This window comes from Mytilus edulis, chromosome 1 (assembly GCF_963676685.1).
Source record: "Mytilus edulis chromosome 1, xbMytEdul2.2, whole genome shotgun sequence".
Lineage (NCBI taxonomy): Eukaryota > Metazoa > Mollusca > Bivalvia > Mytilida > Mytilidae > Mytilus > Mytilus edulis.
In genome coordinates this window covers 95,496,329-95,523,843 of record NC_092344.1, presented here as the reverse complement: position 1 = coordinate 95,523,843, position 27,515 = coordinate 95,496,329, and the positions used below count along the sequence as shown (strand labels likewise).

Below are 27,515 nucleotides of genomic sequence, written 5' to 3'. Positions count from 1 at the left end.
GTACCCCTATTTTTGACATTTTTATCTATTATGTTTGTTTGTTTTGTTCACGCATCGATGTCAACGTTATGGAATTTGATACAACTGTCATACAAGTAAGAGGTTTAGCTAGCTATAAAACAAGGTTCAATCCACCATTTTCTACATAAGAAAATACCTGTATTAAGTCAGGAATATGACAGTTGTATTCACTTCGTTTGATGTGTTTGAGCTTTTGATTTTCCATTTGATTGGGGATTTTCCGTTTTGAATTTTCTTCGGAGTTCAGTTTTTTTGTGATTTTACTTTCCACTGTCTATATGTTTGAGTGATTTTGAACAACGTAAAAGTTCTTATTTCGTTTATTTGGAAAACACACAAAATAGACAAAATGCAACAGTTACAAAAACACATAGTGCATTTATAATCATTCGTTAGTTCAAGATAACAAAAATCACAATAACGAAATGTATTGCATATATTAAAATCACACAGAAAGCATTTTATTTCTTCGCTTTTTTTTTTCGTCACGACAATTCTTATGAATGAGATAGCTCTGGATTGGAACCAGCTACTGAAGGATCAAATGAAAATTCTTGCAATTTTCCAAGACAGTAGTTAAGTCTATTTGTTCTAATTGAAGAACGGCGGGTATAGGATGAGTTTGACTGTATACTGATTGGAGGTGAATACTCCAATGATGCGACACTTTCCACTGGGGTGGGCAAATCATGATGTCCATGTTCAAAGCTAGCTGAACTAATCTGCATAGAGTGTCGCCTTGATAAAGGCCGACTTTTCTGTTTGTGTTCCGACACCCAAACCTGTGGAAGTATTTTATGTACCATGTTGTAGCTCAATATTGGCCTGGTATGACGCCTTGGAAAATCTTGGTCCGGAGTAGATACTGCTGATTCAAAATACGGCCTATTCATATCGGTCAGATTTTCTATAGATAAATAGGTTTTAAAAATATGCGAGCCATTCGACTTGAGACTTCTTTGAGATGAACGTTGAAATGGCAATCTCCTTTCGATAGAAGTGTTTATACGAACAAACACGGAATCCGTACTAGTTCTCGAACTTCTGATTGACAACCGTTCATCAACTTGTCTTGTTAATCCGGTTTGTTCAGATTCGCGAGTTTGGGATCTAGGTTTTATGTTGAAATCGTATGAAAAATTAGAACCGATGGTGTGTCTCCTTGTATCATCTTTTGTTGCATTTTCGTTAATTGTATCAGAAGCTATCTGCACTTCAATATTTAAGCCATTGCCATCATTTAGAAATTTGGGCAAGATATTTGAATAGCTGGTATCAACTCTTGGCATAGGGACCGAGGACGTTAAAGAAAATGGTTCAAGAGTACCGTTTATCGTCCTCTGACGACTGCATAATATCTCATCGACTCTTTTTAGTATTGGCCTACATATTATCAACACTATGCTCGGCTGAAGTAAACATGTGAGACTTGTTAGAAATATTCGAGTATTGTACAGTTTCTCATGTGTTGCAGTCATTAAATGATCTAATATAAATATTATAAAAATTATCGTAGCTAGAAGAACTTGTAGGTAGGATATCACCATTATTGAACGTTTGAGATGCGAAATTCTAGGCGTGTTATTATTTCTTTGTCTGTAAATTTCATTTACCATACGTGATGGTTGTACAAAATGTAAGTGTCCCGACGCCAAACTATTATCTCTTGTGAAGTCTGCTTCTACCAAATTTCCTTCATTGCAATGAACTTTGTATATGACCAACACCGATATCAAAATGCAGAGAAGACAAGGAATAGCTAGCGTGATTGTTGAAATTGTTATTGATAATTTCGTCTTCGTTATGCCACAGCTGAAATAACCAGGAATATACGAAATGGGATCTTCTCTCATGAACACAAATCCAACTGCAATGCCTAAAAAGAGATTAGGGGCCATTATTGGGTAATCACGTTTGACACTAGACATATTTTCAACATGTTTAAACCAAGGCTGATTATACCTACTAAGTCGTATACCATTTATGCTTATCAACCAAAATTTTGCCATTTGTTTGTTTGTATTAATTCATATCGATATGAAAAGCATGAACATATGTGATTCATGATTTTGAAAATTTAAAAGAGGGGCGAAAGATACCGTTTTTAGCCGATTTTTAAATATTTGAAAATGAGGCTCAATATTATAAACCAAAACAAACTTAAAACGCCCGTGCAAAAATCGAAAATCTAAAGACAAACAACAGTATCACAACATAGAAAAAAGACCCACCAAAAAAAACAGATTGATCCCAGGTGCTTCGTATGTATAAGCAGATCAGAGAACATAATTTAGTGGAAAATAAAACTAAATGATAATGCTAGCGTCTTTTTATTTCTTACAAAGAACCTCCGGCCCTGTACGAAGTCAGCCTCATATGAACAAATGACCTTTTTTCTGATACGAGAGTCACTGGTGAGTATTTTGTAGCAAAAACTATTGGATGATTTTTTAATCAGATAAGATCAGTATAATTATATAAGTTCAGCGATCGTATCGTGGAAGTCTTAACTGAACAAATGACAGGAATATGTAATCATTTATATACTGATTGGTATGTTGTGAACACTTTTATTTGCATTTATTGGAAGGTCCGATAATAATTATGGTAGAAAACTTACATTTTTTTCATCAAATTATATACATATAGACGTATTATCAAGCGAATATTTCATATAAATAAGAATAAAACAGTATGTTAAAGCATACCTTTTAAAACAATAAGTTGTAATGCATTTGAAAAATACAGAAACCCGAACACGCCTTTTTTTAATAAATATGTATGTATGAATATAAATTTTACTAAAATAAAACAGAAGAAATAAACTAAGACAGACAAGGATTTGTTTTACCTAGGAATATATGATTTATAATATCACATATATACATCGTCTTGAAAAACAAGTTTTCCTGTAATAAACACTTCCAAATTGAAGAAAAAGAAGGATTTGCATTAAAAATGAGTCTGGGAAATCACTGAACCCTACAATATCAATGTTGAAGTCGACAAAAACACAACTGTTAGAAAAAGATATTATCAAAGGAAACATACATGAAATTGGGAACATAGCAACCATCAGTCTTCCATAGTATCTGTCCAGTCGTTCACATCGACAACCTTTCACAACAGCATATCTAAAAAATGAATTATCCAATACCTGTATGACATATATCATTATATGTGTTATGGAACGCATAGTATGGAAAATGGATTCATGAGATATTCATCTGATCAAGTAATTATGCAAGTTAAAAAAAATACACAGGGGAATGAATTTACTAATTGATTGCTCTTTTATTTATGTTTAGTTGCAAGTATATCATGATTATTCGGGACAACAATGCATTGATAATTAAAGGGTGTCGACCAAGACGAAGGCATGAAATGTTGTCCTTAATGATCGACAGCTGCTCTGGTTAAGGTAGATCACAAGTATATATTTTTTGAGACAGAATTTTTTCATAATTTGTCAAAATGAAGATTTTATTATGCTCTTTTCAAAAATTTAATAAAAAGTATGGGTCACCGTGCTATTTTTCAAGCTATGGGTCGTTGAAAATTGCCACAATTTGGTTAGTTTGTTCATGAAAAAACACATTAGTGTGCATAAAAAAAATTCTATGAGATAGAATTTTGAAATAAATTGTGAGAATAAAGGTTTCATAATATGTTTTAAGAAAATAAAAAGAAAACATGGTGTCACCGAACTTGTTTTCTTGCTACAAGTGAAAATAAAAAATTTCCCTATTAGCCCAGTATAAATTTTGTACTAAAAGAGTTATTTCCCCTTAAATGGCTCATTTGAAAAAAATAATTTTTATACCAAAAAAATTGATATTTGTTAAAATATTTTGAATAATACGATTAATTAACAATTTGTCTTCAAATAGAAAAAACAGTCTAACCATTGAATTGCAAATCTGTCTCCAAATTTGCAGATTTAGGTAAATAATTAGACCGATTTTGTACTGCGATTGTGCAATCCAAGATGGCGGTATACCATGAATCTACCTTAAACGTCGCACAGAAGACATCTAGACGTTTGTATTTTAATTACCAAGTAAACTCTTAGGTTCAAAACACTTTAATGTACAAATACCTCTGAGAGTATTTTGGTGTAACTTTAGACATGGAAGCCATTTTTACATTATTACACTAGTATTGCTTATGGCAAATATCAACGATTTCATTATAATGATACCAAATTAGCCTATTTGAAATGATAAAATTTGAAATATGAAATTTGGTCTCAGTCTCATTTTAGTACAAAATAGTATACAAACTTCATACAGATTTTTAAGTTGAAGTTTTTAAAATCACGAATTCATGTATATTCGTCTCCACAAAGATTGGTTACCAAAAAATCATGTTTTCATCAAATTAGCTGCAGACAATTCTACTATTCCATATTCATCGCTTCATATTACAATACATATCGTGTTTACCTTTCTACAGCCTGGCATAGCAATAGTAGGGAGGTAGTTGATAAAAATACATTTCCAAGATATCCCTGAATTTGACAAATCAGCTCATGTTTTAACCAAGTTTCATCTATCATAGTAATGCATGGTGGTAAAACCAAGCAGATACCGGTCAATGAATTGGCAACTGTTATAACTTTTAACCAGTTTCCTAAAATAAACAGAAAAATTATAACAATCTGTATAAGTTACTTTATGTTATACAAACAATAGTTCACAATACGGTCTTAAGCATTATTTCCAGGATCTCACTTGTTTTCTACAATGTATTTATCTGACTTGATTATTTAATTTCTCTGCACTGGTCATTTGTCCAAAAGAAAATATTAATGTATCTTTAATAGTCTTTAACTTGATTAAAATTTCGACAGCATTTCAATTCCAGTCATTAATTACAGATTGAATATTATTTTTACAAGATATTATTGATGTACCATTGGCGAAAAAGTCGATTTGCGATCGTAATTTGTGGTATATGTTGTATTTAAAGGAAGTTATTCAAATTTTTTTTAGATATTTTAATTTTCATTCTGTTATGAAGGACTTATTTTTTTTTTAATTCATTATGTTATAATCATTTGCATTTAGAGTTTGGAAATATGTGTCCCTGCAAAAAGCAGTTGACCAAGATATTTAAATTAGGCGATCAGAGGATAAAAGAGACATTTGTATGATATTGGACATGTAATTCAAAACGTATTTTCAGGGGGGAAAAATTTGCCCCATATTCAGTATATTAATAGTTTCTGTAACCTTGACATATGAATTCTAACACAAAAAAGTCTTTCAACTCTCAATCTTGGAGTATCTAATCAAGATTGGTAACTAATGGTTTGAAAGTTTGCATTCTGCAACCGAAATGTAACCCAAATTCTATGACTGGTTTGACTTTGATCTTCGACCTAATCTGAAAAGCAATATGGTCTTTCTTTACACATTGTTGATAATCACACCAAACATAAGGGTGAAATATGTTAACACGCACAACCCAAATTTTTCCAAAATTTCCGTCTATCCATAACCTTGAACTTTGACCTTGCAACCCTAAGTTAACTAGTGGCATCCGATACCCACTATAGATTGTCAAGCTATGTTGACATGGTTCAGAATATAAAATACGGAAAATCACGTTTTTCGAAATTTCAGTCTATCTTCAGCTGATGTGACCTTGACTTTTTATCTCTCAATATTTTGTCTGGTTAAAAAATAAACACATAAACACATAAACACATAATAACACGCACACCTTTTTAACCACCAAACAGGAAAATTAGTTTTTTCTAGCATGGGATTACATAAATGATCAACAACAACTTCAAATGTACAATAAATAAACATGGTACAAACCTATGGATCCATTGAATTTCTTTTTAAAGAGGATGTACAGCAGACATCCATTTTCAGATTCTGATAACACGAAAGAGAAAAACAAGAAAATCCCAAATAATACCTCTCCAACCTGCAACTGAAAAAAGGAGAAATCTCAAATTAGTGATATAAGAGTTAATTACGATCAATGTTGAATACGTAGTTCAGCTAAAGGCAATTCTTATCTTTTTTTGTTAATTCTTACTATTCATCATTGCATTTGTAATGCAATTCACACACATCAATCTGTATTCATCATAAGGAAAATAAGTTAATTATTTTTTAAAAGGCTTATTACAAATTCACTATAAGCTGCAGTTTTCCATTTTTAAGACGTTACAACGATTAAAGCGTTTTCCGTTAAAGTGATTATGTTATTGTATTCTCTCATGAACTACTATTTGTTTGCCTACTTGAAAGTCGTAAAGATGATTCTTTCAAAGAATATGTGTTTTGCATAACATCTCAAAGACCTTTGTGGTTTTTTTTCCAGGATACACACTACATTGACAGGGAGGCATATGATCCCAAAATATTGAATTATTTTCACAAATGAATACAAAAAAAAATACATTTCAAGTCTTATAAGTAAATATTGAATTTCTATAAAATAAATTGTATTATATCATATAACACTTACATCATCCCTGTTCATCTTATCAGCCTTACTAAACCTTTCTGAGAATATTTAAGATAATAGCATGTGGGTTTCTGTGCTTTTATCCTATACACCGACTCGAAGTGTTAATAATTTTATGTGTCAAATGTCAAATAAATTTTGTGTCAAATGTCAAATAAATTGTTATATTGCACTTAATACGAAATACAGCGGATCTTTCATCCAGCCATAAAATACAGTTTTGTATTTCGTTTGTTGTGTCCTTGTGTGCTGTCGTAACTCCATGTGATGTGTGTGTAGTTATTCTTCAGTTTACATGTTATAATGATTGTAGTATTATATTATTTATTAATGAAATTTTTCTGTGTTTGTTTGTACTGTTACGTAGTGTTGTCCTTTTAGCGGTATATTTTACGTTGCCATATAAACGGGAGGTTTGGTTAGACACGAAACCAGGTTGAACCTAACATTGATTCTTAAAATGTCATGTACCAAGTCAGGAATAAGATAGTTGCGATCTACAATCCATATTTATGTATGTTGACGTTTGCTTTTGTTGAAGTTCAGTGTTTCTGTTGTTTTTATGGACAACATCACCAAAGGTGGATCCATACGATGTGTCTTTGACCAAACTACCTAAGGACATTTTTACCACATGGTAGATTGTGGTTTGTCATTACGTCGTCTAATCTTTGAATTACCAAACGTGACTTATTCCCGATTGTGACTGTTTTGCTGAGTGAGACTTCGCATTACCATAAGACGTGTTACGGTACTTATATATCCCAAATTCATGTATTTAGTTTTAATGTTTAATGTTATATTTGTAATTCTCATCGGATTTTGTCAAATGTGTTGACGTCTTTTCTATTATATTCATGTGTTATGGTAAAGAAAATTAATCATCGCCTTCATTTATTAGATTTGATTTTGTTCAACGTAATCTGTACGATGTTTTACGTTTGAAGTTAGATTCAAAATAAACCGGACATAGCTACAGTTAATTACTACCTTAGTTTGCTATAAATAAGTATTGAAATGTGCATTGTAATTAAATGTAATATCAGTATTTAGTTCAAATATAATCTTAAATCAATAATCATTCTATCTTATTCATTCAAATTTTTCATTTTTTGATGATCTGTTTTACAAATTTAAATGTGAGGGTTTTTTTTGTCATTTTTTACAATTTCTAATGTGACATCACTTGGCGTTGAGGTTTTAACTTATTCGGATGTGTTGCATTTTGTCGGGTTATGTTATGTATTTCGGTTGTTTCCTGTAATTAGTTAATACTTCATGTACATCTTTTTTATAGTCATTTTATAAAATTTACTGTTTGCAAAAGTATAAATTATTCTAAATAGTAGGGATGTTCTGGTACATAACAGAAAACCCTGGCCGTTTTGGCACAACTTTTTTGAACTTTTAGTCCTCGATGCTGTCAAACTTTTGTATCTGTGCGTCACTAGTAAGTCTTGTGTGGACAAAAAACACTTCTGGCGTATTATTTTTTTTTAAACTTGTTGCCTTTTGTTGGCTATTATTGTTGTGTTTCTTTGTCAATTGTGTTCTCCTATTTATTTATATTGTAGTCCTGTAATGTTGTGTTGTCATTTTAATTTTATATTTCACATGGCCATAAAAGAGGGAGGTTTGGCATGCCACGGTACTTATCTATCCCAAATTCATGTATTTGGTTTTGATGTTATATTTGTTATTCTCATAGGATTTTGTCTAATGCTTAGTCCGTTTCTGTGTGTGTGTGCGTGTTACATTTTAACGTTGTGTCGTTGTTCTCTTCTTATGTTTAATGCGTTTCCCTCAGTTTTAGTTTGTTACCCCGATTTTGTTTTTGTCAATGGATTTAAGAGTTTTGAACAGCGGTATACTACTGTTGCCTTTATTTTCCTCCTATAGTTGATGTGCTTCCATCGGTTTTAAGTTGTTACCCGGATTTTCTTTTTGCTTAATCAGATTACTACTATTCAACAGAGGTATACTGCTGTTGTCTTTATTGATTGACAAAATATAAACATTCTCTCTTGGTTTCATTATACATATAAAGGGTTAGTAGTGACTTCAGTTTTGGCTATTTGTCTGATGAAATTAAAACATTAATGCTATGTTTACTTTTTATGTATAAGTATCCATTATGAAAATTGACGGAGGCATTAAGGGTGCAGTCAAATATCATATGAGCATGTTCACATATCTAATTTGGACAAAATGGCCAATATAGGGAATACATTCATAGTCATTTAAGCAAACGTTTTGTAGAACGTGACACTGAATAACATATGTTTAAATGGAATGACCTTTCATATCATACTTGTTTTTCTTAAATTTTAATAATAGAACATAACAAACAATTTGACATAATTGATGATAATTATATATGTATATATATACCAATATACAACTCGTCTTAACATTAACCCAACAATATTAGATCTGTAAATTTGCTTTCGCATATTTTTTGTTCTTCCCTCACCGGGATGCGAACCAATGATACTGAGATATCGTGACACCAAATCGTCTGCACTGTAACCGGCGCGCTAGACTACACGACCATCTGGGCTTCATAAAAATGAAGCTTTCGGTGGCAGGGTCTTTTTAATTCACAAATTAGACATAAATTATGTTCATAGAAATATTAAACGCAACTTTTACATTTACTCCAAACTTGACAAAAAAGAATCAATAATTATAAAACAAAAATACGATCTATGTGGTACGATCGCCAGTGAGACCACTCTCCACAAGAGACCAAATAACACAGAAATTAACAACTATAGGTCACCGTACGGCCTTCAACATTGACCAAAGCCAATACCGCATAGTCAGAAAGGCCATAAATCACAAATATATATAACAATTATGTAACAAAAACAAACGACAACCAATGAATTCAATTGTGATATTTTAAAGAATAACGCTTATTTTAAATTTTCGAATGTATCTCTCTCATGCATACGTCCTATTCATTGTGTTTAACTGTGCTGGTCTTATTTGGTAATATTAGTTCTTCAGCGTTTGTATAAGGTTTCTTATTTCAAAACGTTTTTACATCAATTATCACTGAAGAGACATAACGTGTCAAATTGCGCATATCGTGGAGGACAATTGTACCATTGATGTTTTTACAACAATTTAGCATTTCAAAACAGTTTCGTAGGCTAACAAAAATTAACATTTCATAAAGGTCAAATGATTTGCATTTATACCGAAGAAAGCATAACAATCCGAGGGATGAAATGAATAATAAGAAAATGTCAAGGTAGCACAATTAGAGTCATACGTAAATGATTAAAATCAAATATCATAAAAATAAAGGCAACAGTAGTATACTGCTGTTTGAAATTCATAAATCGATAGAGAAAAAACAAATCCGAGTTACAAACTTAAACTGAGGGAAACAAAGTTATCATGTTTATTTTTTTTACATTCGGCAAAAAAAATTAGACGCGAAAAGAATTATAAGTAAATTCGGTATACGGAGAAATACAATAAATATGGGCTAGATGTAAAATATCAGTAATTTCAAAAATTAATAAGTCCATGATTAAAGTTGGAAATTCCAAGATTAAAGTTTATAATTCTAAGATAAAAATTGGAAATTCCAAGATTAACGTTGACAATCTCAAGATTAAAGTTGATAATTTCTAGATTAAAGTCGACAATTTGAAAAAGAAAAAAAAAGGATAAAAAGGATGGCCCTAAAACGCTTCCGTATATTTTACTTGGCTTTTAAGCTATACATTTATAAGTGCCAATGATGAGTTTTCTGTGAACGAAACCCACGTCTGACGTACCATATTAGAAGTCTGGTTGGTTATTTTTGATGAATTCTTTTAACCCAGAGCTACTGACGAACTTTTGTGACACACCTGGACTTGAATTCATTCGATTTTCATCAGTTTATGTTTTTATGCCCCACATACGATAGTAGAAGGGCATTATGTTTTCTGGTCTCTGGGTCCGTTCGTCCGTCTGTTCTTCCGTCTGTTTGTTCGTCCGTTCGTTCGTTCGTCCCGCTTCTGGTTTAAGTTTTTGGTCAAGGTAGTTTTTGATGAAGTTGAAGTCCAATAAACTTGAAACTTAGTACACATTTTCCCCATGATATGATCTTTCTAATTTTAATGCCTAATTACAGTTTTGACCCCAATTTCACGGTCCACTGAACATAGAAAATGATAGTGTAAAGTTCAGGTTTAAGTGTTTTGTAAAGGTAGTTTTTGATAAAGTTAAAGTTACATCAACTTGAAACTTAGTACACATGTTCCCTATGATATGATCCTTCTTATTGTAATGCCAAATTAAAGTTTTGTTTCCAATGTCACGGTCCACTGAGCATGGAAAATGATAGTGTGAGTGGTTGTCCGTGTACTATGTACACATTCTTGTTTTACATGCATACTATTAGATTGCTGACATTTGAACATCGGCAAACAACTGTTACTTGTTAATGTTTGTATTTTGGTCTTTTTCTTTTTTGCCATGCCGTTGTCAGTTTGTTATCGGCTTAAGTGTTTGAATATCCCTTTGGTATCGTTCATCCCTGTTTGCATATAGTATCCGGCTTTGTTTATACTTTATGTCCTTTTTGGTTTATCAGTTAATATTTTTTTTTCGGATTTTTAAATATTTTGTCCCCGAGCATCACATGAACATCAGAGTACCTTCAATGTGATAATGTTTTTCACAATTGTTAACACACATTTGTTTACCTTAAATATCTTTGAAAAGATTATTTTCTTTACGGTTCATACATGTGAAATCATTCGGAAGTTTTTTAATCTAAGGCTTACAAGCAAAGGCCTTTTTTTTACACCACCATTTAGTTTTTGGGTCTTATGACCTCTCAATTTCTTTTGCGTACCAAATTATAAGTTTTGCATCTTTGATGTGTATTTTTGTAGCACAAATGCTTAACATCACTTAAATATGTTACGAAATTGATGCAAAAAAAGACAATGGTTTTGATCTCAAGTCTACAATTTTACACTTTGTGAACAAGATTTGAAGTCTAAAATTTAGGTTCTTATCATGTAAATATGGATTCGACTAAGACAAAGTATTTTTAAACAGCCACTTCCCTCGCTGACAGATGATGCAAAACAAAAGATTATCATATTAACTAACTCTTACTCTTACTGATATATGATACTGAATTTAACAATCATTTTGACAGATGGTCAGATTCAGCCTTCCTGGCCCGGTTGTCCATCTCTGGGTTAAATATATAACACTTGCTTAAGTAAAACACATGGTTAAATCTTTTGAATGAGGATTATGTTACTAAAATTTCTAATGCTGTTGTTCAACATCCGTTTTATTTTTGGTTACGTAAAAAAGAGGCGAAAGGTACCAAGGGGACTTTCAAACACATAAGTTGAAAATAAACTGACAAAAAATAAAACAAAAGATAAAGACGACAAACAGTCAAGGAGCAGTAAAAAAACACAACATGGAAAACTAAATACTGAGCAACAATAATCCGACCACAATTGGATCGGAGGGCGAGGGGGTCTCAGGTTCTTCGGAAGGGTAAGTAGATGCTGTACAAGTACGTCACTTTAGTTGAATTTCTAGTTAAGGTTTGCTGTTTTTCATTAGTTTAATGTGTTTGAGCTTGTGCTTTTAATATTTATTGACGAACATTCTGTTTTTAATTTTCAGTAGAACTCGGTATTTTTGATATTTTCATTTTTATTTTTATCAAACAAAGATCTCAATAAATATGATTTCTTATTTGAAAAACAAGTACCCGTTTCAGTGTCTTAGACATGAAAATCAAACAAAGAAAAAATATTCAACGAGTGACCTAACAAAACATTAATTCACGATGTGCGTAGCGCATAAGTTAGCTATAAGTGTTGTTCAGTCGCGAGTCAAATATTTCTCAATATGTGAACTCTTTGATAAGTCATTTTTTTTATTACACTGACAAATGAAGTTAAAGTAGAAAGTGTAATGAACTATTTCTTTATCTATGCATTTACAATTTTGTTATGATCCGACGTCAGCAACAACGTCTTCACAAAACATATTGTTGTATGACGTCAGAAAAGTGAAATAACCATGTTTATTTCACATGTGAAATTATCGGTTTTTATTTCACTGGGCTAACAATCGATAAGGTTTCTGAATAGTTTAGCAAACGTTGATACGATTTATCAATTCCCAGGAGAAAAGAAACTTTAATTTGTACAAGTTGTCGCAACAAAAGTACAAGACATGATGGCAAAGTGTAAGTACGTCTCCATACGCTTATCAAATGTATCTCATACATATGTATTGATGTGAAACTGAAACTATAAACGATGAGACGTAGAGACCTTCTTAGTTACATTATATATGTTTTACTGTAAAACCTAAGACTGTTAATTGTATTTATTACACGATCAACAAAATTTTAAAAAAACACCTTAAAATCCAAATTAACACTGTTAAAATACCAAATGATTTTCGCCTACACAGAACACCGCGAACTTGCGTAAGATGAATAAAAAGAAAATACCGAAGTAGCAATTAGAGTAAAAGGTCAATTACCATGACCACATGGGATGAGACGACGAGGCAAACAGCTTTTAGTTAAAATTTCAGAGATATTTAAAAACATTAAACTCAAGTTTTAAAAAAAAAACATAAGATTGGGGCTGATTTCAGATGTTAGGTTGTTCCTGTTCCACTGAGACATTGGTCATGATTATTTAAAATCTTATGAAAAGTCGCGCGTAAGTAATGATAAACGATTAGGGCTTCAGGTTAAAACACAAATTTCGAAATTTTTGACATAACGGTCAAGCAAGTCATGATAGCGTCCGTAAAAAATAAAGAAAAGATTTTTATTTCAGCATGAGAATTCATTATTTCACTTACTACTTTGTTCATTAAGGTGAAAAGAATCTAACGTGGGTGTTCAAGGTTAGTGTTTCCTTAATTCGATAGTGCTTGATGATGAAGTTTTGGATTCAAAAGTATAAAATAAAACAGCATGTTGTGCCTCATTCTAACACAAGGATTTTTCAGCCGTTATAAAACATTCTTGCGGAATATTTTCTTTATAAATCAATATTTAAGTTTTAGTCTTTTTTGCTTTCGATTATAACATATGATAACAGTGAATGTAGACTCATGAAATTTACAGATTAATTATTTCTAGCTGCATGGTCGTTATACAACTACTATCAACTGAATAAAATTGAGAATGAAAATGGGGAATGTGTCAAAGAGACAACAACCCGACCATAGAACAGACAACAGCAGAAGGTCACCAACAGGGCTTCAATGCAGCGTGAAATTCCCGCACCCGGAGGCGTCCTTTAGTTTTCCTCTAAACAAATATATATACTAGTTCATTTTTTTATTTTATTTTTTTATCTTGTATTGCACCATCAGTGACTACCGATCGCGTCAGTTATACTTAGCACAGAAATAGTTAGTTAAACTGTTTTAAACCATGTGACGTCTAACACCTTGTTCACGTGTATGTATCGCATGCACACTTTATATTTCTTGTCTGGGTTGCTACATCTCAGATTCCGATGTTGTAATCTTATTTGCATGTTTGAGTTTTTATCTATTAGTTCGTATGATATATGCTAATATTATTTGTACCTTCTATCTCTTTCTATATATTGTGACGTCCATTGAATATGCTTACTTATAGTGTTGTGTTTAGCATTGCTGATGCGAAAATTGAAGACTCTATAAAAGACATGGTGCATGACTCAGTTAAAACGTGTAAGAAACGGAAATAGGACACACTTGACAAAAATTGATGTATCAGACTTATGATGTCTCGATATCTAAGACAGCTATACCGTATAGCTGGTGATTTTCGCGGGTGTAAATTTTAGCGATTTTCATTGAAAAAAGTATACGAAATATTTTGACGGTTATTATTTTGGCGGTTATTATTTTTGCGGATTCAAAAATTTATCGATACCTTTGCATGTACCCTTTTAAATGCGCGGAAATTATTTTGACGATTTTGTTCTATCAGCGAAAATAAGCGAAATTAACCCGCTATACATCTCTTATAAAATCAATTACAAACACTGCGTACCGTTCAACCCACTCATGATAGTAATATAATGCTTTCGTAATGGCTATCCTTGTCTCGTCACAATGCTGAAAATTATTTGCGTTGGTAACCGTCCGTATAATCTTGGTTGTCAATCGGATGAACATTAAATGTCAATTTTATAAATATCAATATGATACGACGTAATAGATGCATAGGCCTAGTGCTTTTTGGAATATATATGAAATATTATATTATGTTTGTAAAATGAAAGTTGGTGGCCACAAGATGAAGACGAAAGTAACACTTGAGATACAGTTCTAATCTCTGATTCAAATGGGAACCGTAGATACAAATTTCTTACTTTGGGTTACAACAATGCATATTTTGAGAAGAACCACACTGAATCTACCACAAAATATACTGACGATGATATTATCAAAATGCTGGTCTTTTTGATAGACAATATATTTTTTGAGTTTGGAGGATTTATATTTCAACAGACAGTCGGTATTCCAATGGGCACTAATTGTGCACCCCTACTGGCCGATTTATTTTTGTACTCGTATGCAGCAGAATTCATTCCGAACCTTCTAAAAGACAAAAAGAAAAAGCACCTTGCGAAATTCTTTAATTTTACTTTCCGATATATTGATGATGTCCTATCATTGAATGACCCATATTTCAGCCAATACTTACATCTCATATATCCCAGTGAACTTGAAATTAAGGATACTACTGATACTAGAAGGACTGCTTCGTACCTTGATCTTTTCATCAATATTGACACAGATGGATGACTTCACACGAAAATCTAGGATAAACAGGACGATTTCAACTTCCCAATTATCAATTTCCCATTTCTCAGCAGTAACATACCCTTCTGTCCCTTCGTATAGTGTTTACATATCTCAATTGATACGTTAATTTCGTGCATGTTCACACTATACGGACTTCATATACAGAAACTGCTCCAACAAAATTAAGAGGAGGACAGATTAAAAATGACACTCAGTAAATTTGACGGACACCATCACGAATTGGTTGATCCATACGATGTGTCTTTCTCCAAACTAACTTAGGACATTTTTACCACGTGTTAGATTGTGGTTTGTCATTACGTCGTCTTATCTTTTAATTATCGAACGTGACTTATTCCCGATTGTGACTGTTTTGCTGAGTGTGAATTCGCATTGCTATAAGACGTGTCACGGTACTTTTCTATCCCATATTCATGTATTTAGTTTTGATGCTGAATTTTTTTTTTTAATTTATCATATTTTATTGAAATCTGTACATTTGTTAGTTTAAAACATCAAGTACCGGTACCTTATCCCGGCCTCGTTAACATTAGTAAATATCATATTTATACAGTTGTTAGTATTTGTTAGTATTATACATTCAATTTTCAATATTTGAAAAAAAATTATAAAATATACCATGTCAGTAATTTCAAAAAGAAAGAGGCTGTTTGGATATGAAATATATACATTATATGTGGAGTCTATTTGGTTTTTGGTTTTCGTTTTTATGATAATAAAGGAGTCCAGGGGTTCCAGCAGTTGTCTGCCCTACTGAGTAATTTATTTTTATAGAATATATTTTTTCTATTAATAAGTTTTCCTTTAAATAATTTTTAAGTGCTATTATATTGGTTTGTTCCATAGCTAATTTGCTTCTATAAATGTAGAATTTTGTTAACAGAAGTATTATGTTTCTTATATCATTTTTATCGGTTTTTGTTAAAATACCAAATAAAACCAAGTCAATATTTAAAGTTAGTTCTATTTCTGTCTTCTCAAATATCCAGGAGTTCAGGTCTTCCCATAATTTTGATATATATTGACACTCCAGAATATATGTTCTATTGTTTCGAAGCCTCTGCACCCAAAACTACAAAAAATTGTATCTTTAATTTTTATTTTAAGGAGAAGTTCATTCGTGCCTAAAATTCGATGTATTATTCTGTATTGAAACCACTGCAATTTTGATTTTTTTGTAATATAAAAGGGCAAAACATGGATATTTTTCCAATTGAAGTTTGCATTAGAATTAATGACCATTTTTGTTCACATTTTTGTTTAGGATTTGACTTTTTACCATTCAAAATATTATACATATCTTTTGAACCTTTCTGGGATTTAAAAAAAAAACCTTTAACACCGAGGGCAAAACTGGACCGTTTTCTCTCTTTAAGTCATTTTTACATATTTGATATTCTTTTAAATACTTTTTTATTGACAAAATTAGGCCTTAATATGTGAGAAAATTAGTTTTTAGTTGTTTGTTTGCATATATGAAAGATATTCTTTCTATGAGATACCTATGCCATTTGCTTATAATTTTTTGTCACTTGGTATATTTTGCCTATTTTTGTATAATGTGACGTGAATTAATTGTGTTTGTGTTTATACTGTTTCCCTAGATTTTAGTTTGTAACCCGGAATTGTTTTCTTTCAATCATTTATGACTTTCGAACAGCGGTATACTACTGATGTCTTTGTTTATACTTATAGTGTTTGGTTAAGCATTGCCGATACGAAAATAGTACACTCGTCAACTTCGTACTTTATTTGGCCTTTTAAACATTTTTTGATTCGAGCGTCACTGATAAGTCTTTTGTTGACGAAACGCGCGTCTGGCGTAAATGAATTTTTAATCCTGGTATTTAGATGAGTTTATTCAGTAAAAGATATATTGCATGACCTGATTAATTGGGAAAATATAAACTTGTTTTTACTATTTTGAAAAGCACCGATATAGTGATCATTAAACTGAAGAAAAACTCTTTGATTCAAGGAGGAAAGTTCAATAGGAAATAGGTCTTTTTTTACTTTGTATGGTCCTGTTTCTTTTGTAAATCCATTATAGGAAGCATTTTCATTTAAAAATATCATTGATAGAAAGGTATAACGCCTCCTATGAGCAACACCACTATTGAGCATCAGGCGATACCACTTAACCTGAATACATTAGTTTCACTCATTGCCAAAAAAATCATTGTTATAAAAAGTATAATATAAGATGATGTAGATATTCACAGTATCATAATAATAATCCTTTTTTATATTTCAATTCATTATAGACCCCAAAATGAAGATAATACAAGTAAAAGGTTTAACTAGCTATAACACCAGGTTTGTACTTGTGTTGCTTTATAACTATTTTTATCTGAGCGTCACTGATGAGCCTTTTGTAGACGAAACGAAACGCGCGTCTGAAGTATTAAATTATAATCCTGGTACCTTTGATAACTATTTACACCACTGGGTCGATGCCACTGCTGGCGGACGTTTCGTCTCCGAGGGTATCACCGAGGGTATCACCAGCCCAGTAGTCAGCACTTCGGTGTTGACATGAATACCAATTATATGGTTCTTTTTATAAATTTCCTGTTTATAAAACTTTGAAATTTTCGAAAAACTACAGATTTTCTTATTCCAGGCATATATTACCTTATCCGTATATGGCACAACTTTTGGATTTTTGGGTCCTCAATGCTCTTCAAATTTGTACTTGTTTTGGCTTTATAAGTATTTTGATCTGAGCGTTACTGACGAGTCTTTCGTAAACGAAACGCGCGTCTGGTGTATTAAATAATAATCCTGGTACGTTTGATATATATTAATTCACCCGTTTCTACTTAAGGAATGCCTGTACAAAGTCAGGAATATGACTGTTGTTATCCATCGTTTGATGTTTTTGATCTTTTGATTTTGCCATTTCATAAGGGACTTTCATTTTTGATGTTTTCCGTGGAGTTCGGTATTTTTGTAATCTTTTTTTTTTATATTTATTCATCAAAACATCATATTCATTTAATCTCCGGATTGAGGAAGATATGAAAATAATAACCATTAACCTGATGGAAAGTTTGCATTATAGCACCTGTCCCAAGTCAGGAGCCTCTGGCCTTTGTTAGTCTTGTATTATTTTAATTTTAGTTTCTTGTGTACAATTTGGAAATTAGTATGACGTTCATTATCACTGAACTAGTATATATTTGTTTAGGGGCCAGCTGAAGGACGCCTCCGGGTGTGGGAATTTCTCGCTACATTGAAGACCAGTTGGTGACCTTCTGCTATTGTTTTTTTCTATGGTCGGGTTGTTGTCTCTTTGGCACATTCCCCATTTCCATTCTCAATTGTATTGTCATTAATTGTGTTAGTTTGTTCAGTATATAGTCAAGTTATCATCTTAGTCTCACCATTACGTGGAAGTCATTATATTTTTATTGGACAATTTGACTAGTTCTCATTGTGTGCCCTGTGGCTGGCTAAATGTTTGAATGATTTGTGTATTTTGCGATTAGATTGTCGTACTGAGTTTGTTAAAATTATTCCAGGTAATCAGACCAAAATATTTAAATGTTTTTTTTTTTTTAAATCAGAATTAGGTCTTGGTACATGAAGAAGTCCTGATGTTGTCGACCTCAGACAATAATTATAAAGATCAGTACAAGCAGTAAATTTAATAAATAGATAATCAAGTGCTAGACCATTCATACATTTAAACATTAACACAGCTTGAAAATATTGTATCCTCGTAAATACAGTCATCCGTACAAGTTTTTTAAACATTACTGTTGATGGAAAATCAAAAGAAACAGATAAAACTAATCTTGCAGCACGTTTTTTTAGCTTATGTATCCTCTCCAGATAACTGTTTGTGGTAAGACCCCATACTGTACAACATTAGTCAATAACGGGTAAATAAACTCATCATAGATACCAGGACTAAATTTAGTGTATACGCCAGACGCGCGTTTCGTCTACAAAAGACTCATCAGTGACGCTCGAATCAAACAAAGTTAAAAAGGCCAAATAAAGTACGAAGTTGAAGAGCATTGAGGACCAAAATTCCTAAAATGTTTGCCAAATGCAGCTAATGTAATCTATGCCTGAGGTAGAAAAGCCTTAGTATTATATATAGCTATTGTAAAAAAAGAATAAGACCCTTTTATGGTAAATAACGTTTCAACCTGTTTAACCAATATATTCTGGCTGAAATAGTTTCGCATATTTTATCAATTTGAATTGACCATGATAGATTTTTATCAATAGGAATCAGAGCTTTGCATGAGAGAGATATGTTTCGTAATTTCAAATTGTTTCAAAAATTGTGTATACACAGCAAGTTTCAATCAAACAATATGTATGTGTGTTTCTGGTCTGCGAACTTTAGATACCAATGTATTTGTCTGATCTGTAACAATTCTGTTCTTTTCCCCGATAGTGAATTTTAGTACTAAGTGTGACTGCATGTCGGGTGATGAATGAATGTCAGAACATCATACCCGTCGAAGCGCCAGGTCTCGCTTCTTCTGTTAAAGAGATATCCCGAGTTTCTGTTTGCTATCTTGATTTGTCTCTTACTAATTGAGATTTAAACATCGACAAACTACTGTCGCCTTAATTTTTCATCCAGACAGTACAAAGAAATGTCTTTCTGGCTGGTGATATCCACGGGACCTAACAGCTCTCGACCATTGGACGTAATCATTATAACGGTACCAATTTCACTGCAGTAGATGCGCATTTCGACAATTGATGTTTCCGTTTCTTCAGTGATGCTCAATGCCATATTATTTGAAAATCCAAAACCCACTGTTAACTTTAAGAACACACTAAATAGACCTTAAAGTATATCTATTCCGAACAACCTGGATATTCCTTACTTAAAATGTTGAATATTTATCCAAAAAGAATAATAGCGAAATACAATCAAGCATTACCTATATTTTCATTTCATTTCAGTATAGAAGTACTCACCACTTGGCTTGTGATACGCTCGTCAAATACAGGTCATCCGAATATATTTTGCTGAATGTTAAAACAGACGTTATGGGCTGTGGTCATTATTGAAGGCCGCACGTTGACCTATAGTTGTTAATTTCTGTGTCTGTTGTGGAGGGTTATCACATGGCAAGCATACCAAACCTTTTTTGTATAGTAAGAATACAATTATGACATTTTGATCAATTTGAGATCTACAATAGACACGACAGTTTCTATAAGATAAATCTGCCTAATGTTAGTTCATCAGTCTTGAATTGCATTTTGTTTAATAATTTAAATGTTATATTTCAAGTCTTATTCCATTGGTTAGCCTTATATCAGCAAAAAAAAAGTTTATTTGTTGTCTTAGATCTTGAAATACCAGTATACTCGTCTGATCTATAACTTTATCGATTGTGTTCTTTTCCCGACAATGACATTTTGACTGAGTGTGCTTTTTGCCAGGTTGAGATGCATCAATAACAAGATATCGTTACCCTTTCGATATTCATGCGATTCTTTCATATTTTGTTTTGTACTTTGATTTGTATCTTCCTTGTCAATATAAGAGATTTTAACATCAGTAAAATACTGTCTCCGTATTGTACAAACCCGTTTCATGACATAACGAGTATCAGTTCCTTTGCAGGTGAAATAATGATGTAAGCATTGATAACATATGGAACCTGGCCATTATTTTCTGAGCATTTTATTGGAATAAAAAGTTGACAAGATAATGTTTTGACGTCTATTTGTGTGTTATATTCGGATACCACTATATTGGATGTCTGAATGACGTTTGTCCAATATATTTTTTGTTTGTTCCAAAATAATAAAGTGAAGGTGAATTTGAAGAGACATGTATTTTAATGTGAAATACGGATGCCAGAAAAAGATGACCATCCATATCCAAAAACTCGTACATTCCCGTCATTTACTGTCGGATTGTTGTAAATTCGAATGTAAACTGAATCTCCCACATTAAGATGAAGAACTGTGGATTGTGTTCCTGCATTCCATGTAGTTGAATCACCTGAATATGTGCTTGCAATAGGAAATCCATTTTTGACGATTTCTGTTTCGATGTCTTCAGTTGCATGACTCATGATTACTACGGAAAAATAATAAAGTCCAGAAACTGAAGCTTTAAACACGCCTGAACTGGAGTTGTATCCCAATCCCTCATTGGTCTGAACGTTCTCGAATATTATTGACTGATGAATTGCCAAATGCTCTTTGTGAGTTCCAATGACAGCAGTGAATCCAATGTTGTATATGTTGTCTGGGACTAAAAACCTTGGAACTGAAAATAAATGCATACGCTGATTCCTATTCAAGTGTACTAAAACAAATAAATTTTATTGGTTGATACTTACCCTGAAAAATACAAGTCACTTATAAAATAAAAATTCTGATATGTGCAATAGTAACTGCACTGTTCAAATGTCTGTAATACCAAACTGATGGTATATGAAAAGAATATAAAAAATCAATATTTGCTCCGGTCGATCATTAAATTTTACTTTTTCTTGGTTTCACTGAGTCATTGTACATGTGATTTGTTATGAAAGACTCTTGGCCTACTTTTTCGCGAATAATTTTTTATACAGTTCTGTCTCATATGATCAAATATTATGGAGAATTTTGTTTAAACTGATTACTAAAATACAGTCATAAAAATACGTGATGCATACCTAGATTACGATACATTTTGTCTTTGCTTGATTGTGTTTTATCTCCTTTTGCATGGTGGGCTGCTTCATTTAAAGACTCCCTCAAATGACTATTTTTAGAAGAAAGCAAATTACTATAGCGTTCGATCTTATCAAGAGATTTTTCTAGAGCCTCATTATAGATCGACAATTCATGTTTCAATTTTCTTAGCTTAGATTTTGATTTGATTCCTAATCCATGAATTTCATTGGATAGTAACTTCAGTTTGTCGTTGTTAACATCTCTGTCCGCAATAATGGATTTTATACTGGCCTGAAATACTTCAAGTTTTTCCTCAAAGCCACACACATGAAAATGAATGCTCTCACACTGTTTTAGAATAATGAAAATGTAACATATTTTCATTATAAACATTCCAAACGTTATTAATGACCTAAAACAATTCTGTCCTAGATACTGACGATTCTGGTGTCTTATAAGCCAATAAGTTCTAGATAAGAAGTCAATGAGAATTTATGATAACCTTATTTCGTAAATTTATCTGGCTTTCTTTCTGGAATAAAGATGGGTCCAATCAAACGATTCATATGTTTTGCTGTTATATTTGAAAATATTCATCTTGGATTAACAGAACGTTCTGTTAGTCAGAATGATGAGTCAGGATACTGTCTGAAATTAGAAAATCGTGTTTCCGCTCTTGGAAATGTGATGAAAAACTTACAGGATGAAAAAATAATAACTGAAAAGAAAATGGATTATATAAGACAGGAAATAATAACGTCCAAATCTCAATATGAAGGCAAGTTTAATATTTTGGAGATGGAAATAAAAACAACAAAGGAACAACTTTCGAATGCCAAAGATATTGTTACAAAACTTGAAAATTATATGCAGCTGAATGGTTTTAAAATAGATGAGATTGAGGATATATCTGGACTTGGTGTTGCAGAAGATACAACAGAAAAAGGTATTGTCTATATGTTCCAATACAAAAATGTCATGTATACATAGAATAACAGTATTTTTGATACTGGCTTGAAGAATATCAAGCAAGTCTGCAAGGGCAAGCAGATGAAAAGTCATTATCAAAATATGAAATGCCATTATTCGTTATATTGTCAATTAAGTCTTATCAATATGGTTGGGTTTTTTTTGTAAAGAGCATGACATAAAAGGAAATAGCTAGTACATAGACATAAGAAGATGTGGTATGAGTGCCAATGAGACAACTCTCTATCAATTTCACAATGTGAAAGAGTAAACAACTATAGGTCAAAGAACGGCCTCAAGCATGGAACCACGTTAAAACAAACTATGTTTACTTGTACAAAACGTTGCGATTGTTCTTCGGTTGTAGGAATGAAGTCGCGTGCATGGCATTAATGAATTAACGCGGAAGGACATGAACGCTTTATGTTGCTGAACTGATTACTAAATGCACTCTTGCACATCTTTTAAAATTTAAGCTTCTGATAATCTCCTCTATACAATTTCGTATGTACTAAGATTATAAAGCTAAGACTTCTTCATATATTTAGAAATATCTACCTTGAATTATCAGAACTGTGAATTTGGAACTGTTTGACATTTGTTTTCAATTCGTTCCGTCTGTTGATATAGTGTAACGATTGATTTTGTTAGTTTTATGGATCTTTCCCTTTTTTAATTACCTTGGAGTTTAGTATTTTTGTTATGTTTTTCACATCTTTCACAACCGAAAGTGCGAATTTGAATCATTTATGAAAACATGTTTTGAAGTTCTGTTTTGATAGTTATTACGTATCATATATATAAATAGGAAGATATGGTATGAGTGCCAATGAAACAACTCTCCATCCAAGTCAAAATAGGTCAATATAAAAAAGGTAAACATTTATAGGTACGGACCTCAAGACAAAGCCTTGGCTCACACCGAACATTAAGCTATAAAAGGTCCAAAAATAAATAGGGAAAAACAATTCAAACAGGAAAACCAACGGTCTAATCTGTATAAAAAAAAACACGAAAAACGTGAACCACTTATGAACCACAGCAACAGACGACAACCACTGAATAGGCTTCTGACAATCTGTTTGTCAAAAGAAGTAAAATTTTATAAGCATTAAGATAAGGTAAGCAAGATAATTTCAAAAAATTTTAAATAGAATTTACTGGACAAACCATGAAAATAATTGAAAAATCAACCGACTCGATTGAATATCTTCAGACACACATGCAATTCGCCGGATAATGCATTAGATTAAATAAGCTGTTATCAAGGTACATTAAACTACCTTTATTTTTAAAACTAAACGGCAAATTAGATTGTTACTATAATTTTCTTTATTTTTTATTACAGTGAAAAGGATGCTTTTACCATCAACATCGACTTCTAGTGTTGCGTTCAGTGCTTCCTTGATAAACCATCAAGAAAATCTTAGCGTTTATCAGAAAATTCGTTTCGATTACGTTATTACAAACGTCGGGTCTGGATACAATCCTGTTACTGGAGTTTTTAAAGCAACAGTTCCTGGTCTTTATTTTTTTACAGTGGTTATAATGAGTCATGCTACCGAGGATATAGAAACCCAAATCGTGAAAAATGGTATTCAGATTGTCAACACCTATTCTGGTGATTCAACTACATGGAACCAAGGTTCCCAGTCTGTCGTTCTTCAACTTACTGCAGGAGATAACGTGTATATACAAATTCAAAACAACAAAGGCGTTAATGATGGAAACATAAGAATTTTTGGACAAAGTTGGTCTTCATTCTCCGGTTTTCTTATTGCAAATACTCAATAAAAATGTCTATGCAAAAGCATGCTTTCTTTCAGGAATGACTGTAATATTTTTTTTTGTCTATAAAGAAATATCATCAAAAAGGTGGTGCGCACTGAATCACCCTCGTAGCTGAGAGACAAAACACCGTCCGCCAATTAGAAGACGCGTTACATCAAAAATTAAATTATTCGATATTATTTAGGCAGATTTAGTGGTAGACGTACATGATACTGTAACATGGACATTTTCTCCCCTTTTGGTTTGGTTTTATTGGGATGGATCAATGTTTTACATTTGGTAACGCATGTAGTTCAAAGTTAGATTTCACGAAAAGTTCAGTGCCGTCTGGTACTGACATGGTTTATAACAAATATTTCTAAAATTTCCTCTTGATAAATAAAAAGATTATTTAAAAATTTGTTTCCAACTCCTTCAGCCAAAGTTAAACTGAGTTGAATTTCTCTATTCGCCTTAGTTCCCTCTTCACCAAACAACGTATAACGTGGCTACGTTTTTTTAAACCATTTCTTATGTTCAGGTTTGAGCTTTCTTTGGAAATTTTATTTAAGACAGAAAGGTGTTATTTTTATTCACTTCTCAAATTATGTTATTCTAAAAACTATTTTATATATTCTGGTTTATATAGAAAGAAACTTAGTACAAAACACAAACTTGCCGTCTGATACTTACAAACGCATGGTACAAAACGCAAAACGCAAACATCAGTCTACAATACGTTTAGAATAAAACCACAGCAAAGCACTTTTTAATATACTCGAAGGTATCTAGAAGTCCCTCCTTTCTCTGTACACACATCATATATATTATTTAGAAAACTACCCCTTTACATCGGGGGCACCAGTCATCAGGGTAGAAGTGATGGTGCGTCTAAACTATATTATTTACAATTATATACATTTTAGTTAATGGTTTCATTATAGAATGTCTTTGAAACAATAACATACATGGCACATTAATAAGACAAAAATAGAGATTTCTAAAATACATAATCATAATAAAAAAAGACAATTTATAGAATGTTAAAATATACATGTAATTAAAACACTCATAGACAAATATGACCATGCAGCATGTATAAAGCATAATCAAAGAGCTGAAAGCTCTGAAGAAAAATGACGCCACTGTCTCTAATATTGGGATAGTTTTTATGCAAGTCTTGATTTTCACATACCGTAATTAATTTAACAATGCAACATGTCTCGTAAGCAAATAATTGATATTCGTATATGTGTGTGTGTGAAGTGAAGGTGACAACTGGCTGGTTTTTTTTAAGACAAATGAATAGGTCAAGACTACCTGAATTGTACAAATGAATACCGTAGAAAGGCTTGTATATTTCTCAATGGTACATAGTCTGAATCCAGGTCCGTTCGCGCCCAACTCATGTTCGCCCTCTTTCACTATAACACCCTCCATGTTCGCACCCAATCTTAATTGGTTTTGTGTTTAATAACTCTGTAAGCAAGTGTTTTCTTATAAGTATAATTGTTGTCATTGTCTTAAAAGAAAGTGAGACAGCATTTTTGTTTGTGTTGATTGATTGATTGATTGTTGGTTGCTTAACGTCCAGTGGCAAATATTTCATGCATATTCAGGACGAGAACAAGTTCACAATAAATACAATAGGTAGGTTGATACAATAGAGGCCATCTGGGATGATGGTCGGAGAAATTTGGACTGCCACCGGAAAAAGAGGGTATATTGGATAGGAACAGAAATTTGGCCTTGCAACAGGCCACCTACGGACCCCTTAAAGAGTTGTTGCAAGGGTTCTTAACGTGCAAAGAGCGTGGCACTCTCTTTACACGAGGCATCAGATTTAACGTCCCCCTTCTGACCGTACGTGACTGCGAACTTGATACATCCCGCACAGCCAAACGGACGCCCCACTTCAGCAAGCGTTTTACTGCCGGTCGGGAGAAGACCAAGTGACCATATTTCTATTCCCCAGTCACCCTTGGGTAGTGTTTGTGTTGAATAAATCTTAATCATGTTTTGGATAGCGTATTGCTATTGCAATTTAAAACAACAATCATGATTTTCCAATTATTCAACTTGAATTTGAATTAAAATTGGGCGCGAATGAGTAGAGTGCGAACGGACCTTGGGTGTGAAAGTGCGAGGTGCGAACGTGTAGGGTGTGAAAATGTATTGGGCGCGAACAGACCTGATACCACATAGTCTGAACCCCCTTCTCCCACAAAATATTAAGTAAATAATCTTTGTGTTACTGTTATCAAAGGTCTAATGAAACTCAGGTAATTTCAAACATTTGTCAAAGAATTCTAGTCAACCGGCACCTGGTTAAATTGGCACCTGGACAAATAAGCACCTGGTTAAATCGACACTGGATTAGTCAATTCGTCACCCATGTTAAATATATATTTTAACAGTATTTTAAGCAAAAAGAGTAAAAATAAGAAAGGGGTTGCCAGAATTTTTTTCAGTATTTAAGCAAAAAGAGTTTAATACTAACTTTCACATTTTTGGGTGTTCATGTACATTTTGTATATATTTATTTTTCTCAACTAAATGACTTTTTTGGCTTATTTTTAATGATATATATATGAGTAACCTTTACGGTAGTCCAAATAATTATTTCGTCTGGCAAGGCTTTTTAAATTTTATTCTGGGACACCTTCTTATGACCGCAAGGCTATGTTAATTTTTTTCTGGGACGCCTTCTTACGAAGCCTTCCTACGAACGTCTAAGGAAGGCGTCCCAGAAAAAAAAAATACCCTTGCCAGACGTCATTATT

At 32.5% G+C, this 27,515-nt stretch overlaps 2 protein-coding genes across 2 annotated transcripts; one reads left to right on the top strand and one right to left on the bottom strand.

Moving 5' to 3' along the window:
• Window positions 1-361: 361 nt before the first annotated feature.
• On the bottom strand, window positions 362-6,525 carry LOC139492148 (uncharacterized). The gene is made up of 5 exons (XM_071280331.1): window positions 6,511-6,525; window positions 5,850-5,967; window positions 4,467-4,653; window positions 3,073-3,155; window positions 362-1,897 (listed from the first exon to the last, which is right to left on the bottom strand). The coding sequence occupies exons 1-5, from the start codon at window positions 6,523-6,525 to the stop codon at window positions 519-521; spliced, it is 1,782 nt and encodes a 593-aa protein (XP_071136432.1). The 3' UTR covers window positions 362-518.
• A 15,974-nt stretch (window positions 6,526-22,499) lies between these two features.
• LOC139495794 (complement C1q-like protein 2) lies at window positions 22,500-24,791 on the top strand. The gene is made up of 2 exons (XM_071284169.1): window positions 22,500-22,939; window positions 24,311-24,791. The coding sequence occupies exons 1-2, from the start codon at window positions 22,537-22,539 to the stop codon at window positions 24,754-24,756; spliced, it is 849 nt and encodes a 282-aa protein (XP_071140270.1). The 5' UTR covers window positions 22,500-22,536; the 3' UTR covers window positions 24,757-24,791.
• The last annotated feature ends 2,724 nt before the right edge of the window (window positions 24,792-27,515 follow it).